At 48.4% G+C, this 19,983-nt stretch overlaps 1 protein-coding gene across 3 annotated transcripts in view; it reads left to right on the forward strand.

The window, feature by feature from the left end:
• Nucleotides 1-19,983, forward strand: part of sptan1 (spectrin alpha, non-erythrocytic 1) — a 42,457-nt gene that overhangs the window by 9,224 nt on the left and 13,250 nt on the right. For 2 of the 3 annotated variants that reach the window (XM_079734518.1, XM_079734519.1), the window contains exons 5-34: nt 464-744; nt 1,614-1,758; nt 2,221-2,375; nt 2,747-2,882; nt 3,721-3,822; nt 4,108-4,245; nt 4,874-4,984; nt 5,208-5,285; nt 5,619-5,774; nt 6,073-6,277; nt 6,717-6,898; nt 7,387-7,630; nt 8,089-8,211; nt 8,599-8,816; nt 9,372-9,464; nt 10,149-10,283; nt 10,741-10,889; nt 12,465-12,663; nt 13,106-13,210; nt 13,610-13,642; nt 13,743-13,778; nt 14,420-14,467; nt 15,127-15,218; nt 15,634-15,778; nt 16,116-16,297; nt 16,994-17,093; nt 17,604-17,801; nt 18,248-18,394; nt 18,853-18,956; nt 19,386-19,548. In XM_079734518.1, the coding sequence (XP_079590644.1) occupies nt 464-744; nt 1,614-1,758; nt 2,221-2,375; nt 2,747-2,882; nt 3,721-3,822; nt 4,108-4,245; nt 4,874-4,984; nt 5,208-5,285; nt 5,619-5,774; nt 6,073-6,277; nt 6,717-6,898; nt 7,387-7,630; nt 8,089-8,211; nt 8,599-8,816; nt 9,372-9,464; nt 10,149-10,283; nt 10,741-10,889; nt 12,465-12,663; nt 13,106-13,210; nt 13,610-13,642; nt 13,743-13,778; nt 14,420-14,467; nt 15,127-15,218; nt 15,634-15,778; nt 16,116-16,297; nt 16,994-17,093; nt 17,604-17,801; nt 18,248-18,394; nt 18,853-18,956; nt 19,386-19,548 (4,203 nt within the window). The remainder of the gene's footprint in view (nt 1-463; nt 745-1,613; nt 1,759-2,220; nt 2,376-2,746; nt 2,883-3,720; nt 3,823-4,107; nt 4,246-4,873; nt 4,985-5,207; nt 5,286-5,618; nt 5,775-6,072; nt 6,278-6,716; nt 6,899-7,386; nt 7,631-8,088; nt 8,212-8,598; nt 8,817-9,371; nt 9,465-10,148; nt 10,284-10,740; nt 10,890-12,464; nt 12,664-13,105; nt 13,211-13,609; nt 13,643-13,742; nt 13,779-14,419; nt 14,468-15,126; nt 15,219-15,633; nt 15,779-16,115; nt 16,298-16,993; nt 17,094-17,603; nt 17,802-18,247; nt 18,395-18,852; nt 18,957-19,385; nt 19,549-19,983) is intronic. The other variant, XM_079734520.1, reaches the window with a different exon arrangement.

Genomic DNA, 19,983 nt, shown 5'->3' on the forward strand with positions numbered 1-19,983 from the left:
GGGTCTCCCGTTAACAACAGGCTCAGAGTCATCAGAAAAAAACAACATATCGAATGAAATGAAATTCTAGTGAAAAGGTGACTTGCATTTCTGGAGGTTGGCAATGATGTAAAAGCGTTTTGACGTGTCATCAATAGGCTTAATTGTATTGACTATATATATATATATATATATATATATATATATATATATATGGAGGCAGAATAGTCTAGTGTTTAGGGTGTTGATCTGAGAACAAAACCAAATCACTATCTACAATTCTACAAACGTACATCACAAACGCCCTGTACATTTACACACTTCCTGGCAATTTACAAACATCCTGTTAATCTACAAATGCCCTGTAAATCTACAAATGCCCTGGAAATCTTCAAACGCCCTGTAAATATGCGAACCCGCGGTGCGTTGACAAAACACCCTGTAAACGTACAAACACCTCGTGGTTCACCAAACAACCCTCCAGGAGACGATGGCCACCTCGGAGGAGCTGGGCCAGGACCTGGAGCACGTGGAGCTGCTGCAGAAGAAGTTTGAGGAGTTCCAGACGGACCTGGCTGCCCACGAGGAGCGCGTCAACGAGGTCAACCAGCTGGCGGCCCGCCTCACCCAAGAGGCCCACCCGGAGGCGGAGCTCATCGTGCGCAAGCAGGACGAGGTCAACGCCGCGTGGCAGCGGCTCAAGGGGCTGGCGCTGCGGCGACAGGGCCGGCTCTTCGGGGCGGCCGAGGTGCAGCGCTTCAACCGGTAAGGGGGCAGAACTCTCAAGGCTTTCTGTGTCTTAAAGGAGACATATTATACCACCAGGTGTGAGTGTGATTAGCCGTTACAAGCTGTTTTGAAAATCTGGCTCTTCTGACGTCACAAGTGGGCCGTGTCCACTTAGCTGTGTGACGGATTGATCGGTCTACCAGCCTACCCAGTGCACTGAAGTAAACGTTGCTCATCTATTCAGCACAGATCTAGGTGGACACGCCCACTAGTGATGTCATGTGGGGCAGATTTTCGAAACGGCTTGTAACGCTAATCACACTCACACCTGGCGGTATAATATGTCTCCTTTAAGGACCCCAGGTTTTATTATTTTTTTTACACTTAAGGTGGGAAGGTTTTTTACAGCACTTTACAGTTAAGCCTGAGCAACACACGTCTGCCACCTTATCTACGACGTCCCCCCAAAAAACATCATTCACGCACTCTCTGTGTACAGATCAGACTACAGGGCAACAGTCTGACAGCCTTCTTGAAAACCAAGCATAAATGGTCCACCTGTTTGACAGCAAACACCACCACCCTAGCTAACACATTTTCTGCTGGAAATCCTGGACCCCTATCGGTACGCCGCAATTACTCCTTGGCGGACGCCAAAACCCTGTTGCACTGATGTTTTCAGTTTGATTGTTAAGTGTCATGATTGGTATTGTAGTGGACTAGGCGTTTAATATGGAGGCAGAGCTGGGACGTTGATGTTGTTACATCTACAACCCCTACCCTACCCAGGAAATCAGTGATTTAGATAACCTACAACCTACATTCCTTTTTATGGTGTCGTAATCAGCGAGACCAGGAATCAGGGTTGGGTGTTTCAGCTTTTGAGATGGTGTCGTCGTCAACAGGGATGTGGACGAGACCATCAGCTGGATCAAGGAGAAGGAGCAGCTCATGGCCTCCGACGACTTTGGCCGTGACCTGGCCAGCGTCCAGGCCCTGCTGCGTAAGCACGAGGGCCTGGAGAGAGACCTGGCTGCCCTGGAGGACAAGGTAGGGCCATGAGGTGTCAATCAACTCAAGCTCAGGCTCATTGTTCAGCAAAACCACTGCACGTTGATATAGAAACGACAACCCCAAGCGGCTCATTCAAGTACCTCGCCCACACAAATAGGACAAGGATAAAACAACAATTAAAGATGAATGCTGCTACTGTTATTATATAGCCGACTGATTTCAATCTATCTGTGTTCTGCTGGATAAAAAGAATTCGATATGCAACCAAAGCACTGTGATTATTATAATTACTGTTGATTTATAAAATCCATACAGGTAGTTGACATTACGTCACACTCTTCTATTCACCACATTGGCGTGAAAGTGGTTTCCACAGTAGCAACCCGGTTATTATGGGATAGTGACCGACGATATAGGTTTCGATGAGCCCTGTGGTGTTTCCCAGCCGTGAAGCACACGGGAGTAGTTCTAAAAGGTCCTGTTTGCCGGACCCATCAGGTGAACACGCTGGGCGGGGAGTCGGAGCGCCTGCAGCAGACCCATCCCCAGAACGCGGCCCAGATCCACCTGAAGAAGGACGAGCTGGTCACCAACTGGGAGCAGATCAGGACCCTGGCGGCCGAGAGACGCGCCCGCCTCAACGACTCCTACCGGTAAAGACCGCCGCTCCGGAGATCCCTCGTGACCCACACAGTCACGGGGTCAGTTATGGTTCCACGTCAACGCAACGCAATGACCCCTGCAGACGCTCCGACGCAGTCCTGATCCTGTTCTGGTTCTGCGTCGGGTTTTAGTGAGCGGACCAATCACAGCCCTTGCAAAAAAAGCCCTTCCTAAAAACAAACATTGCCTCGACGCAAGGTTACACTTTGTGGGAGGCCCAGGTCAGGCCCTTGCATTTGACGCAAGGAGGGTCCGCAAGGACGGAATGGGTCCGTAACCCCCTTGTGTTGCGTCGACGTGGAACTAAGCCTTTAGGGTAGTTGCATGTGTTAACGTGTGTGTGTGTGTGTGTCCCCACCAGGCTGCAGCGCTTCACGGCGGACTTCAGGGACCTGACTAGCTGGGTGACGGAGATGAAGGCGCTGATCAACGCTGACGAGCTGGCCAACGACGTGGCCGGAGCCGAGGCCCTGCTGGACCGCCACCAGGAGCACAAGGTACACACACACACGCATATGGACACACACACACACACACACACACATGCATATGGACACACACACACATGCATATGGACACACACACACACACACATGCATATGGACACACACACATGCATATGGACACACACATACAGAAATATGGTCACACACAGACATATGGACACAAACACACATGCATATGCACACACACACACACACACACACACATGCATATGGACGCACACATACACAAATATGGACAGACACATGCACACACACGCATATGGACACACACACACACGCATATGGACACAGACACACACACACACATATGGACACACACACACACACACAAACACATGCATATGCACACACACACACATGCACACACACACACACACACACATACACAAATATGGACACGTGCACAGTTGCACACCTATACACACCAAATACAAATGGACTCATGCCTGTATACACACACAAATACATGGCACACGCCTTATGGCAAAATACAATTAAATATTGCAGCTCAAAGCAATACCCACACATTATGTTTTGTGAAACAGTGTGGTATAGTGTACATTTGAGCACAAAATTGACTATTTCATAAAGAATATTAACTGGACGTAGCCATTTCAATAACCATAGAAATACAAAAATGTAATTCTTTGTTATTATATGTTAATAATTATTCATTGAGCTTTTAAGTAGATCCTAGTGTGTGCATATTTTAATACCCGTTTTGCCGTCCACCTGGAGTGCTTTAGCTTTGTGAAGCCCTATGTCTAATTGAAAGCAGTTGCGTATGTAGCACCTCTTCATGCTCACGTGTGGTTCTGTGCTGTAACAGGGAGAGATCGACGCCCACGAGGACAGCTTCAGGGCTGCCGACGAGGCCGGCCAGGCCCTGCTCAACACAGGCCACTACGCCTCGGACGAGGTCAAGGAGAAGGTGGGCGGACGCGCACAAACACATACACACAGACACACACACACACTCAATCTTCATTTAGGTTATTTTTAACTGCAATGAAGGAGATTTGTGTTAATGAGATGGGATGATACTGCAAATAATGGACCGTACTAGAGTAAAAGAGATACAAATGAAAACAAAATATATCCAAATAGGCCTGCATACACATTCAGAGTCATAGAATGACAAAATATATATGTAAACAATAGTATTGCATGTAATAATTCACCGTGTGTGTGTGTGTGTGTGTGTGTGTGTGTGTAGCTGGGCGTCCTCACCGAGGAGAAGGAGTCTCTGCTGGAGCTGTGGGAGCTCCGCCGCCAGCAGTACGAACAGTGCATGGACCTGCAGCTCTTCTACAGGGACACGGAGCAGGTGGACAACTGGATGAGCAAGCAGGAGGTACCGGATCCATCGGCACCGCCACACGTCCACCACACCACCGCCACGCACAACATTCATTATGTTTCTGGTTGGGGATCTATGGCAATTAGAAGGGCGACAACACACACAACTGCCAATGACGTGAGGTGCTGAACGGGAAATATAAGGCAAAATGAATGTACTGGTAGGGGAGGAGGGGGAGAATCCGTTATTGATTTAAAAATAATGCTTCAAAAACACCCTTGACTACAAAGTATTCGGTTTGATGGAGCAGCATAAGGGGAAGACTGTTGGCAGAAGGCACAGGCAGGACTTCCCCAACGTCGTCCCAGAACGATGGGTGTGCACTGTCCATGGTTGTTGCCAGTCTGGACCGATAGCCTAAGTTAATTATCCTAAGATAGCCTATGTTAGTTTTCATGCACAATACTTTAGGCAGGCAGGGGGGGGAATGCCCATTTCTAGAGACGGCAAGACAGCCAAGGGTTCTTACACAATCAAGAAGTGAAGGGGTCGATTGCAGCTGGATAAGGAAGGCATGCTTCAGTATCAAGTGTCCAAGTGAAAACTGAATTTGTGCAAAGGCTTCTTCAGATTTCCCAAAGGATCCATTTTCTCATGGAGTGTGTGTGCGCGCTGTGTACAGGCGTTCCTCCTCAACGAAGACCTGGGCGACTCCCTGGACAGCGTGGAGGCCCTGCTGAAGAAACACGAGGACTTTGAGAAGTCTCTCAGTGCACAGGAGGAGAAGATCACCGTAAGTCATCACACAGGATCACCCACTATTATGAATAGCACAGTTATTATTTAAAACTTTGACTGTTTATCACGGTTACATCGTAGAACAATGCTCCCATCGCATTGACTCAAGGATCGGCTGATGATAGCATTGGTTTTAACCAAGCTCTCTCTCTCTCTCTCTCTCTCTCTCTCTCTCTCTCTCTCTCTCTCTCTCTCTCTCTCTCTCTCTCTCTCTCCAGGCCCTTGATGAGTTCGCTACCAAGCTCATTGATAACAACCACTACGCCAAGGAGGATGTCGCTACCCGCAGAGATGCTGTAAGTAATGCAGTTGGCGTCGCTAAGCGATGTATAGTAGTACAGGGCCCATCTGGACACTGACGCTCTTGGGACATCGCATGTTATAAAAAGCAATATATAAAATCATATAAAACTGAAATTATAAAAAGCATTAAATATACCATTAAAATATACAATCAAGTGACCAATCTATGGTCAATCTATGGCAATCTATAAATACCATGAGACTGAAGAAGAAAAATCTCTGCATTATGTATACCATTAAAATATACAATCAAGTGATGGAAATATCCCCCATAGTTGATCACGCAGCCATTTGAACTTTGATTTGTAATCTTTTGCCCCTTGCAGCTCCTCAACCGCCGCAACGCTCTCCACGAGCGCGCCCAGTCGCGCCGCGCCGGCCTGGAGGACTCCTTCCACCTGCAGCAGTTCTTCAGGGACTCCGACGAGCTCAAGAGCTGGATCAACGAGAAGATGAAGACCGCCACCGACGAGGCCTACAAAGTAAAAGCCCCTTTTTCTCGTACTTTTTGTTAAGCCTACACGCTGTGCACCGATTGGTTAAATGTCCGTCCACAAGATGCAGAAGATTTATAGGGTTTGTATGTTGGGAGAGTTTGCCTTTGTGCTTTTATGAATACTGAGACACTAAACACGATAGCTTGTAAAATACAAAAACATAAAAAGTGTAAAACCCAGAAAGGATGACCGAGAGGTGAGGGGAGAGCTGGACGTTCTACATCATGTTAACATACTTTCTACTCTCTGTATCTCTCTCCTCTCTCCTCTCTCTTCCCCCCAGGACCCCTCCAACCTCCAGGGCAAGGTGCAGAAGCACCAGGCCTTCGAGGCGGAGCTGTCGGCCAACCAGAGCCGCATCGACGCCCTGCAGAAGTCGGGCCAGGAGCTCCTGGACGGGAAGCACTACGCCGCAGACGAGGTGTCCGGGCGCATGGAGGAGGTCAGCTCCCAGTGGAAGAAGCTCCTGGAGGCCACCGAGCTCAAAGGTACCGCCACGGCTAACATATGTATTCTTTTGATTATTTAAATGTATACTATGTAGTTCATAGAGATTCCCTTGGCACAAACACAAACGTTACGGTCAGTTGACGACATTGGTCCGGGATTTGTCCAGTGGAAACAAAGTCGATGTTGCAGGCCGTGAAATAGTTTTTGTTCTTCACAATGCGCATGAGAGTACAACTCACATACAGAGCCACTGTTAACACTCTGCCTTGTATACATAAAATATGAACAGCACTCTGTGTCATACATTAAAATACATAAACAGGCAGGGATGACGCAACGAAGCCCGAAAGCTTATTTCCATTGTGGTTCCTTGTTATATTTTGCTGCTTATCCGAGAGCTATGCATTTGCATTCTGATTGGAGTCCTATTCGTAGTCCACTGTTCTTCATCTGTTCATCTGATCTGCTCTCCCCCAGGCATCAAGCTGCGCGAGGCCAACCAGCAGCAGCAGTTCAACCGCAACGTGGAGGACATCGAGCTGTGGCTGTACGAGGTGGAGGGCCAGCTGGCCTCCGACGACTACGGCAAGGACCTGACCAGCGTCCAGAACCTGCAGAAGAAGCACGCCCTGCTGGAGGCCGACGTGGCCGCGCACCAGGTACACACACACACACGCACAGACATGCAAACACACACGCACAAACACAGACCTGCAAACACACATACGCAAACGTGCAAACACACACACATACACACTTAAACAGGCAGACAGACACGTAAATATGTGCACATACACACACACATACTGAGGCAAACAAACTACACTACTGCGGGCGAGGGTGTGCGTGTGTGTGCATCCTAACCTCGTCTGATCAGCGCACTCTTTATCGACACATCCATTTTCATCATTATGCGTCTCTGATGCCAAATGTTCCTAATTTGAATCAATTATTGTTGTTGTGACTTATGTAATTAGTTAACGTGACCAACGTCAATCATTATTTTAAGTAGTTGTGTGGAGGATACAGAGGCTGCCAGTCTCGCGTTTGTCACTAAAACATATCAAATCTACACTTCAACAAGAGGTGTTGATGGCTTTCTAAATGAACCAAATGACCCTGTGTTAACCCCGTTCCTCCCCAACAGGACCGCATTGACGGCATCAGCATCCAGGCCCGGCAGTTCCAGGAGGCCGGCCACTTTGACGCCGACAACATCCGCAAGAAGCAGGAGGCGCTGGTGACGCGCTACGACGCCCTGCGCGAGCCCATGACGGCCCGCAAGCAGAAGCTGTCCGACTCCCTGCGGCTGCAGCAGCTCTTCAGGGACGTGGAGGACGAGGAGACCTGGATCCGCGAGAAGGAGCCCATCGCCGCCTCCACCAACCGAGGTGCGTGGTCGCTCAGACGTCAAAACGTCGTCTGCCATTGTTTCCATGCTGGAGGTGCACTGAGTTTGTAGGGCTGTCGTCCACGGTTTAGGGGGTGCGGCTTATTCAGTCACTTGCGGTAAATTGTCCGTTCTGTTTAATTTGTTATTTGTAATTCCTGCTGAAAAACTTGCATTTTTAATCTGGATGTTGAAGTTGAGACCTTGCCAATTGATTTTTTTGTCCCCTATGATTTTATCGTCTTATTTCATCCGTTGTTATGAAGGTATTATAATGTATTCTGTAATTGATGTTGTATTTTTTATTGTATTTATCATTAAAGTGCTGTGTAAACAAAGTTACTATAATGATCATATTATTCATATGAGTTCATAGAGGCCTGAAAGGTGGACCCTCATGTCTTGCCTGTCCACTAGTCCGATGCGTGTGAATCAACCTGCTGCTGTCCTCTTGTTCAGGCAAAGACCTGATCGGCGTGCAGAACCTCCTGAAGAAGCACCAGGCCCTGCAGGCGGAGATCTCGGGCCACGAGCCCCGCATCAAGGCCGTCAGCCAGAAGGGAGACGGCATGGTGGAGGAAGGTAAGGAGGACACTACCATCCTTGAATTGCTCATCATTTGTTTAAGACTACATTCAAGATTTAGGGTTCCCAGGCTAGGCTTCTTCAATCAATGTATTGATGGTTAGACGACCTTCCAATGCATTTATTGGCAATCAATCAACATGATAAATGAATAATGATTAAACAAGAAACCTGAGGCACAGCACTTTCCACAGTTAAACTTATCGCCAACCTGTGATTGGATGCATTTTATTTTTAATTGAATTCAGGACGATCTATAAAGCAAAAGTGAAGTCAATGTTCCCCTAGTCCAGCACCATCAGCCCCGAGCTCCGATCTCCAGGGTCAGACCAACCGACCGTCAACCCCCCCCTCTCTCCCCCCCCCCCCCCCCCCCCCCCCCAGGCCACTTTGCGGCGGAGGAGGTGAAGGTGAAGCTGGGCGAGCTGAACGGCCGCTGGGACACGCTGAAGGGCAAGGCGTCGCAGCGGCGGCAGGACCTGGAGGACTCCCTGCAGGCCCAGCAGTACTTCGCCGACGCCAACGAGGCCGAGTCCTGGATGAGGGAGAAGGAGCCCATCGTGGGCAGCCCCGACTACGGCAAGGACGAGGACTCAGCCGAGGTAACGGACCTACGGGTTGGTTAGGGGGGGCGTCTAGAGGGACCGGGTTCCATCCCCGCCGGAGTCCGCAGCCTGCGCTGTACCCATGCTACCCTGCTCCTTAGTAACATGCATCCGGACTCATTGGATGTAGCTCTGGATAAAAGCGTCCCTTTTAATGGCTGAACGGTGAATAGTGAATGGTGCCATTCTCTAGGTGTCGGGCTGCATTTCCATTCACTATTCACCAAACTATTGTTAAGCCTCTCAAAGCCCTAGGCGCTGCTTTTCTTTCTTTTTTTAATGTATCTCACGAATGAGTGTCGGTGTGTCTCTCCAAAATGTACCAATTAATTAAAATAGTGGCTTCAAAGAATACATTTTTAATAGCAGTAATTAGGAAACAAACATTGGGTTTAAAATAAAAAAATAAAAGAATAGCTGCTATCTATTAAGAATGTAGTTAATGGAAATACCAACAAGAAAATGATCGATGCTATCCTCTCCAGCATTGGTTTCACTTTCACTTTGTGACCCATCCACACAGTGCATGACCCTTGACCTCCTCTCCCGTAGGCTCTGCTGAAGAAGCACGAGGCCCTGATGTCGGACCTGAGCGCCTACGGCAGCAGCATCCATGCGCTGAAGGAACAGGCCCAGTCCTGCAGGGTGAGTCCCCGTCCCCATGGCGACGGGCACCGCACACGCGGCGGGTGCTGTGTACTGCAGTCAACGCACGACAAGCATCCGGCAAAGCCACAGCTCAACTCTCGCTAGTCCACGGCGGTTATCCGTATGATAGCGGTGACAGCAAAGCAAGGCTCCTCCTAGCTGAGTGTCGAGGTGTCCCTGAGCAAGGCACATAACCCTATCTGCTCCCGACGAGCTGGCTGTCTCCTTGCATGGTTGGCTCCGCCGTCTGTGGGTGAATGTGTGCATGAATGGGTGAGTGTCAGGGAATATTGTAAAGCGCTTGGAAAAAAAAAAGCGCTCTATAAATGCAGTCCATTTACCATACGAAAGCATCTAAAGACCCCCCTCTTCCGAGATCGCCTAACAAGCCGACTCGTGCACTTGTTTCCGGTCTGTGCTTGTCTAGCGCTAGTAGTCTAGTGCTCACTTTACTGTACTGATGTTGCACAGCTTTGAAAGCTCTTAGATATGCCTTGACTATATCTGATTGCAATACCAGTAACGCATAAAAGTAAATGACTACAGAGCATTGCCTCTTTATGAAGCTGCCCCAAGATCGATTGCTTCCTTTGATTGTTTTAAGCTTCCCTTGTAAGTCACTCAGGATAGAAATACAAGCATCCGCTCAACGAATAGAACGTGGCTCTGTTGTAACCACAGCAACAAGTGGCCCCCACGGACGACGAGACGGGGAAGGAGCTGGTCCTGGCCCTGTACGACTACCAGGAGAAGAGCCCCCGTGAGGTCACCATGAAGAAGGGGGACATCCTCACCCTACTCAACAGCACCAACAAGGTGGGACCCCCACCCCCCCACACACTCCCCAAAAACTCCCCACACTCGTTTGGCTGTAGTTTTTGCATTTGTTGATGGGAAAATAATTATCCCCTACGAAAATTTCATGTAAATGAATGTCCGTTAAGTGGCCGTGTGAAGCAGGACATTCTGTGTGATGGAGGCCTGGAATTTGCAGTATTACAAAAGTTACCAACTGGGTGTCCGTGACTGAACGCCGCTGGAATCTATTGGAGCAATTACCGCTTATCGCCAAAAGGGTTGCTGAAGAGCACGCGAAATAAATCTTAGCCATGCCGCTTAAACAAATTAAGTTTTAAAGGAGATTAAGAAAATAATAGCCACAAAATAATTGCTTTAAAAGCCTGCGGGGGAGGATTTATACTCCGAAGTCATGTCCTCTATGATCACTCTATAATCTATCCTCTATAATGTTCCCGTGTCCCCGTCTCCCTAGGACTGGTGGAAGGTGGAGGTGAACGACCGGCAGGGCTTCGTGCCCGCGGCCTACGTGAAGAAGCTGGACCCCACCCAGTCGTCGTCCAGGGAGAACCTCCTGGACGAGCAGGGCAGCATCGCCCTGCGCCAGGAACAGGCGGATAACCAGTCAGTAACACTCGCAGCATATCCCTCTTTGTGTGTGTGTGTGTGTGTGTGTGTGTATGAAAGTTTCACTTACACACGGTTTGGGTTTTCTTCTGTATACCTTTTCTAGCATTCAGCATTTAAGTACACATAGTCGGTACTTTGATACTGATTATACGATGAGGGTGTTTTTGTTGTTTCTTAACCGCTAACCTCTATTTTTCATCTCATTTTCTGATGTTCGTTATAAGATTTCTCTTGCTCTCCCTCTTCCTGTTCATCTTACTTGCTCTCACTCTCTTGCTCTGCCTCTCAATCTCTCTCTTTCTCTTGCACTGTCGCTCTCTCTTGCTATCTCTCTTCCTCTTTTCTCTCTTCCTCTCTCTCTCTCTGCCCCTCTCTCTCTTGCTCTCTCGCGCTCACTCTCTCTCTCTCTCTCTCTCTCTGCCCCTCTCTCTCGCTCTCTCTCTCTCTGCCCCTCTCTCTCTCTCTCTCTCGCTCTCGCTCTCGCTCTCGCTCTCTCTCTCTCTCTCTCTCTTGCTCTCTCTGCCCCTCTCTCTCTTGCTCGCTACCTCTCTCGCCCGTTGTTTAACCACTAAACCTCTGCGTCTCCCTCGCCGTCGCGCCCCCCTGCTGCGTGCAGGCTGGTCGCCAAGGAGGCGTGCAGCGTGTCTGTACGCATGAAGCAGGTGGAAGAGCTGTGAGTAAGACCCCCGCCCCCAACCCCCAAAACATCCCCATCTCCCTCTGCGTGTCGTGGTGATCGTACCCCCCAACCACACCTCATCCGCCCCGGCTCTTCAGTCCATACCCGTCGCCCGCCTCCACCCCAGTACCCCCAACGACACAGCTCCGCCCTGTGTTGTTGTGGTTGTACTTCGCCAGTGTCATCTTCTATCACCCAGGGATAGAAGCGGCATCGTCTCCTCATTGTGACGTCATCTCTCCCTTCCACATCCCAGGCCTGTCTTCTGGGATGTGTGTGTGTGTGTGTGTTTGTGAAAGTCCTTCGTCGTCCGCATCGCTGCAGTTCTATGTACCTCAGATAGACCGTAGTCTATCGACGGTAATCAGAACGTTTTCAATCCAGTTCTTCGGACCAACAGGCTGGCACCGGCGTGTTTGATACCTTGATTTCCCCAGTAGGGAGCTCGTTATCAGGGGGATCAGGGGTGTGTGTGACGGATCGGGAGAAACAGGTGGTCCCTGAGGAATGGATTAAAAACCATGGCATACCCATATCACGAATATGAAAGCTACTGTTGAACAATTATAAGAATCAGATTGGTTCGAGCTATTACTTTATTAACGTATTCTGATTGCCTTTGAGGGCACCTAGGATCTTGATCCATGCAGGATTAATAGCCTTCAACCAATGACTGGGCTGTTTATACTCCACTGCTTTATATTCTGTTCAAACATCTCACAAGGAGATTGAGCTTCGCCTATTCCATTCACCATGGGGGATTCATTTCATAATCCTAAAATAACATCTGACCTCGAGCAGCAGACCAACTCTGCGCTCCTTCATCCTCGGTGTCGCGTTGCCACGGTGTCCGTGAGTCACCGGCCCTGTGTCCTGCGTTTGGTGAACAGGTACGGCACTCTGCTGGAGCTGGGAGACAAGCGCAAGGACATGCTGGAGAAGAGCTGCAAGAAGTTCATGCTGTTCCGCGAGGCCAACGAGCTGCAGCAGTGGATCAACGAGAAGGAGGGCGCGCTCACCAACGAGGAGATGGGCTCCGACCTGGAGCAGGTGGAGGTGCTGCAGAAGAAGTTTGACGACTTCCAGAAGGTACTTTTTCGTCAGGGAAATTGTGTTTTGAATTGGACGCCATTTTTGTCACGGCCTCATGTTATTCGCTTCCCAACCTACAATGCTTTCCAAAACAAGGTAGGGCTTTAAAATAAGGCTACAATAATTGACCATTCATTTGTTTGTTAATGCGGTAATAACCCTTTAACTATCATTGAATTAACAGTTAACTAATGTTCTAGTCATGATGTAATAATGGTGTTCAGGAGTAGTATCAATGTTATTGTAATCGCGCAAAATATATATTATTGACCATAACCAAGACATTATGGATCATTACACACGGGTGTTTCAGTAACTAAATAGTCCACCAGTATACGCTACATCACCAAAACTGCATACGATGGACCATTACACTCACACACAAGAGTCCCGTGTCGGATGGGGAAGTGTGTCTGAACGGAGGCGTGTTGTCTCCCAGGACCTGAAGGCCAACGAGTCCCGTCTGCGGGACATCAACAAGGTGGCGTCGGAGCTGGAGTCTGAGGGCCTGATGGCCGAGGAGGCACCCATGGTGCAGTCCCAGGTACCGTCCACACACACACACACACACACACACACACACACACACACACACACACACACACACACACACACACACACACACACACACACACACACACACACACACACACACACACACACACACACACACACACACACACACACACCCCCCCAGTGGGGTCTGAAGGCGTGGCGTCGTGTGGGCCAGTCAATTCCAGATGTTTTTAAATAATGGGATTTGATGGTCTCACAGGATGCTGTTATTAATTCATGTTTTGTATTACTCTCTTGTTTACCTTTTGGGAAAAACAAATGTGGGATAGAATAGATTGAATTCTATTGGAAATGCTTTCTTTGAGAAGGGAAATTATAAAGTAATGGGCCTAAATGTTAACTTTGAACTCGTCCTTTTCAATTGCAGCAGCAAGAAATGCTTGGATCCGCCATTGGCAAGGTGAGCCACATATTTATACTTCTTTTGAACAGCCATCCGTTAAAGTATTGAAATAGGAAACTTAGTGCATATCACTGACACAAATATTCTTCTTCATTAGGATGAAGCCGACACAAAGAATGCCTCTCCATGGAAGGTAAGTCCCAACCGATCACGTCTTACTCCCCAAGTAATACAAGAGATGCATTTTGTAATTTACTTACTAAAACAATGCATCATCAATTGCAAACCTCATTTTGACGTTACCTGGTCAGACGATGATGCTTGATTCTTCTTCTGCGACATGGGCTGTCGCATTTCTATGGCATTGTTTTTTTAATCAAACGGTAAAGTCAAACCTCCCACAAAGCCACCAGTGCAGGTTATGCAATCGTTTCCGATGGTTTCCATTTGAAGTCTGGGACGTCGCCTGGCACTCATTGGCTCAATCTGTAACTGCAATTCCCTATAGGCTTCTCTGTCTGGAGAAGATATCGCTGCTTCTCACCGAGTGTTATGTAATGTAATGTCAGACATGGCTTGAACAACAGACCCAATGTCTACACCCATGGGTTTTAAAACCCATGGGTGGAATGGCTTGTACAAGAAGTCGAAAGATGTCGATCCCGCATGCCCCGTGTGTGTTACCGTGGATGAAGTGTTTGCTATCCTCTTGATGATTCTGAGCCATTTTGGACGGAGCTTCTTCTCGGGAAGAACCGCAAGGCCCTGACGTTTGAACTCCGACCTCTCTCCTCTGACTGCTGTGGTGTTGTCTCTGTGACCTTTGACTTGTAGAATGTACGCATGGCCGTTCAAACCACGGCTAACTTTAATACCATCAAGGTAAGATTCCACTGGAGTACTCCGACCCCCGCCTCGAACCCGATCGTCCGCCTGCATCAGTGTGCTGCATCGTGATCCGTGTCGATATATATGTACCACTTTTGGTTAACCCCTCCCTTGTCACAGTTTGAAATGCCCTTTTATTTCCTCCTAACCTCGTCGTGTTTGTGTCGAGTACCTAGTTTTACGTTAGTGTCCTTTTCATTTTTATATTGTCCCATTTTGTCCCTTGTTATTTTTGTCTCGATTGTACTATTTTCTTCAGTTATTCGGTTGTTGTATCCCGTTATGTTGTCTGTCACTCCCCCTCCATGCATCCAGTCTATGCCGACCGGACCGTTGTCTTGAAATGTCTGCCGGACTTCGGCCGTCTCTCTGTGTCGTCCTTGTGCATGGAACATCCCTAGACCACACTCTCTAGTCTGAACTTTAGTCTTAGTTAGCTGAAACATAAACACATTGAATCGTGCGATTATTTGTTCAAGTACTAGTAGATTGATGTTCTTGGTTTATCTCAAAGATCTTGTCAATTAGATTTGTAGCAGATTGAACGTGACAGGATCAGAAGGACGGCGTACTGCACACACATGGCGGAGGGAGTTCTCTGTGTCTCTGGTACAAGGGGGGTGTGTGATGTCGGGCTGCGCTTGTGTCTCCAGGAGCTGAACAACCGGTGGAGGTCCCTGCAGCAGCTGGCTGAGGACAGGAGCAACATGCTGGGCAGTGCCCATGAGGTGCAGCGCTTCCACAGGTACAGACGGCCCACACAGTGACACTGTCTGCCCTTTCTTCAACTAGGAACTACATACAAATACATATTATAACCATTTGTTTTGTTATTTATGTATTCATAAAGGTAGTTATCTATACATATAGGAGTGATGTCAAAGTTAAGACGAACCAACATTGAACTAAGAAATTGCTGAAGGCACCAACTGCAAAAAGTAATAGTGATCTTAATGAAGACGTGCTCTTGAATACAAAATTAGTAATCTGTTGTTATGAACATGGGACCAAAGAGTTAACGTTTGAGTAACAAATACTACCAACATAGGAGGAACCCTTTTAAAAGATTTGGTGTTTGAATACGAAATGTCTGCATTTCACAATGTGGTGAGTCATTGGCCATTGGGACAAAATGTGATGTTTCTCTGGTCTGGTTTTAGGGATGCCGATGAGACCAAAGAGTGGATCGAGGAGAAGAACCAGGCGCTGAACACCGATAACTACGGCCACGACCTGGCCAGCGTCCAGGCCCTGCAGCGTAAACACGAGGGCTTCGAGAGAGACCTGGCTGCCCTGGGAGACAAGGTAAGACGCAGTCCAGACCCCTGTCAGCCGGAGGGGAAAGGGTTGGAAAAGGCTTAAATCTGAGGACATGAACCACCGAGTAATTTAAAGAGATCAGGAAGAGTTTTCTTGCCTGGGGAGTTTGTTCATTAATATTGGCGCAGTAAAAAAATGATATAAAATGCAATGAAACAATTAAGCATTATTATTGAAGAGGAAGAGAAATTAAATATATACAATTTTGTAACTATTTTCATCGAAATCAAAAAGAGGGATCACAGTATTTACATGTCATTGAACCGAGGATCTTTTATTGCCCTATTCCTCCTCCTCCTCCCCCCCCCCACCCCATCCTTAGGTGAACTCTCTGGGGGAGACGGCGGAGCGCCTGATCCAGTCCCACCCCGAGGCGGTGGACGACATCCAGGAGAAGTGCACGGAGCTGAACACGGCGTGGAGCAGCCTGGTGGGGCGAGCCGACCAGAGGAAGGACAAGCTGGGCAACTCCCACGACCTGCAGCGCTTCCTGTCTGACTTCAGGTAGGGAGGACCTCTGCTGCTGCTGCTGCCTCGCACTCGGTCCGCGTTAAGGGGTTCTTAGTGGCTTCAGGTAGGGAGGACCTCTGCTGCTGCTGCCTCGCACTCGGTCCGCGTTAAGGGGTTCTTAGTGGCTTCAGGTAGGGAGGACCTCTGCTGCTGCTGCCTCGCACTCGGTCCGCGTTAAGGGGTTCTTAGTGGCTTCAGGTAGGGAGGAGTTCTGCTGCTGCTGCTGCCTCGCACTCGGTCCGTGTTAAGGGGTTCTTAGTGGCTTCAGGTAGGGAGGACCTCTAGCGGCTTTTATCTAGAGAGGGCTTATAAGTGAGAGGTTGAGAATCGTCAAAGTAGAGAATCCGAATTGGAGTCGCTAGAAAAGGAAGTTAGTAGTGCAGCCTGGTTTGCCTAGTTTAAACTTTGTTTAAATAAGCAACAGAGTAGCTCAAGGGATCATAATGCAAGGAAAGTCATTTTTGTCAAACAATCTTCTTTGAGCAAGGAGCCACCAGTCGCGAGTCCTGTTCTGATTAACTGTATTCTAATTTAGGGGTAGGCCTTTATGCGTTAAAGTAAGGCTTTCTTTTGTGGTAGAAACATGAGGCGACATTATAAAGTGGTCACAAGAGGAGGAATCAATAGCACCATGAAGATATCAAAGCACAGACTAAGACTCATTCTGATCTCTCTGTTCCCTGTGTGCAGAGATCTGACGTCCTGGATCAACGGCATCCGAGGCCTGGTGTCCTCAGAGGAGCTGGCCAAGGATGTGACAGGAGCTGAGGCCCTTCTGGAGAGACACCAGGTACCAGAGCTCTACACACACACCGTCCCTCCTCTGTCAATATTGGCCGTTCCCCCCCTCCCCTCCATTTCTTGGCATACATGCTGCTGCTCAGTACTAGTGTATGTATGTTTGGAGGTAGAATAAAGGCAATGCTATGTCTTTGGTGCCGGCGTTGTCTCGTATGCCGGTTCTATCCGGCATACTATCTATAGCTTGGAGTTTAGATCAATGTAACGACTACAGAGTATATTGCATTTAAGCTTTCAAATTTCTAAACTGGCTTAATTCTGTTGCAAAAGAAAAAGAAGAAAAGAAAAAATCATTTCCACACGTTTTTGTCCTAGGAAAAAGTAGATGGATAATATCAAGATTTATAACGATTATATCTTTCTTATGTCAAGAGGATTCTATGACGCTACCAGAGGCTGTGTTTAAAATGAACAATCACATTTGAAAAAAAATTGCAGCAACAAAAGCGCGATCCTCTTGTTCGATTCCCTGATTTTCTCGTATTATCTCGTGTTACAGGAGCACCGTACTGAGATCGACGCCCGCGCCGGAACCTTCCAGGCCTTCGAGCAGTTCGGCCAGCAGCTGCTGGCGCGGGGCCACTACGCCAGCCCCGAGATCCAGCAGAAGCTGGTGGCCCTGGACAGCGAGCGGGCCGGCCTGGAGAAGGCCTGGGTGCAGCGCCGCATGATGCTGGACCAGTGCCTGGAGCTCCAGGTACCAGCCCCGTCCCCAACGCCTCGCACCCTTTCTCTGCATACATTCATTGATCATTTACAGTTTGGTATTTTATTCAAACTATTTTCATCAATTACAATTGAAGGGATTTTAAATGCATTACAATAGACCTTATTTAATCATCAACCGTAGTATGACATTGTCCATCATCATAGACCTAAACACTCAAATCGATCCAGGCGTTCCTGGTCTTCATGTGTTTGGCAGCTCACAAGTTTAATGTTAAGAACCACAAATGCTTCCGTGTTTAGCAGATGTACAATGAATGAAAGTCATTGTACATCTGCTTTTGACTGGGGAGTGAGTCTTTTGACTGGGGAGTGATCGTTTTGACTGGGGAGTGAGTCTTTTGACTGGGGAGTGACTGAACGATGTGAAATATTGACTCCTCCTCCTCTTCTTCTCCCCCCCGTTCCCCCAAACAGCTGTTCAACCGTGACTGCGAGCAGGCTGAGAACTGGATGGCGGCCCGCGAGGCCTTCCTGGCCAGCGACGACAAGGGAGACTCCCTGGACAGCGTGGAGGCGCTGATCAAGAAGCATGAGGACTTCGACAAGGCCATCACAGTGCAGGTCAGCCTCCCCTTCCTCCTCCACCACCTCCTCCACCTCCTTCTCGACCACCTCCACCTCTAACTTTGTTTTGTAGTTGGAAGCAATAACACTATTAAATGATGTGACTTTTCACTCAGATACTAGTAGAAATGGAGATAAATAAAATAAATGGGGGCACCCGGTGGTTCACCGGATAGCGCGAGTACCCTATAGGCTCAGTCCTGATCGCAGTGACCCGGGTTCGAATCCTGCCTGTGGTCCTTTGCTGCATGTCCTCCCCTCTATATCACTTTATAATGAAGCATAAAAATGCAAAAACAAGAAGGAAGAATTTACCGTAGAGTCAAATCAGGTAACAGTAGGGATAGGGGTGGGTGAGTCAGAGACCATTGTCCAGCTCTGGAGCTTAGAGAGGCAGACCAGGACTCATATTTGTACCGCCGGTTCCGAGCTGAACTCCCTCGTTCTCGCTCCAGGAGGAGAAGATCGCCGCCCTGCAGTCGTTCGCCGACCAGCTGATTGGAGCCGACCACTACGCCAAGCCCGAGATCTTCAACCGCCGCAACGAGGTCCTCGACAGGTGAGTCACCGCGGCAACCCGACGCCTTCACACCCCCGGCACCGTGGCGCTGTCACGGTCCCTCGTTATGAGGGGATGCAGGTCGTTCGCGTCGTTGTGCGTTCATTGTCATTTCATTGTGTTGATAGAGGCAATTGTTTGTATAACATGTACAGTTATTGCGTCAAAGGGCTTCACAGCCCACAGCCAATTCATTATATATCAAGGAGGAAGCCTTGAGAAGGAATACTGAAATACATGGTGTCCCAAAGCACTTAACACAATGAGTTGACCTAAAAATATCCTAGAGCCAGAATACAATTGCAGATAAGGCGCTGTCATCATACCATTGGATGATTCGCCCCACAATAAATATGAAAACCGCTCCTCAAAGATCCTCCTGGTGTGAGTATTTGGTCTGAGCGCTCCGCCTTGCTAACCGTCCCACAGGTGGCTTCGCCTGAAGACCCAGATGATCGAGAAGCGCTCCAAGCTGGGCGAGTCACAGACCCTGCAGCAGTTCAGCCGCGACGTGGACGAGATCGAGGCCTGGATCAGCGAGAAGCTGCAGACGGCCACCGACGAGTCCTACAAGGACCCCACCAACATCCAGGTACACACACTCTGGTCAGCCTAGCGGCTAGCTGTTAGCGTGGCTGTTAGCCTAAACCAGGGGCTCTTAGCCCTGAACGACCTCTGTTAGCCTAGCAATAAACTATTAGCCTAAATATGAAGCGTTTTCTCCTCGGGACCTTCAAGATAGTTTCAGAGGTGTGCGTGGCGCCCCCCCCCCCCATTGTCCTATTACAGTGTGTATTTGAACAAACTGTATTTGATTATATTGAATTAACCTATTGATTTCTTGAAAGATTAAAATGGGTGTGTTTTATTCAACATTGTAGTTATAAAAGATAAACATGCGTGTGTTTTATTCAACATTGTAGTTATAAAAGATAAACATGCGTGTGTTTTATTCAACATTGTCGTTATAAAAGATAAACATGCGTGTGTTTTATTCAACATTGTAGTTATAAAAGATAAACATGTG

This window comes from Pollachius pollachius (genome assembly GCF_949987615.1).
Source record: "Pollachius pollachius genome assembly, chromosome: 4".
Taxonomy (NCBI): domain Eukaryota; kingdom Metazoa; phylum Chordata; class Actinopteri; order Gadiformes; family Gadidae; genus Pollachius; species Pollachius pollachius.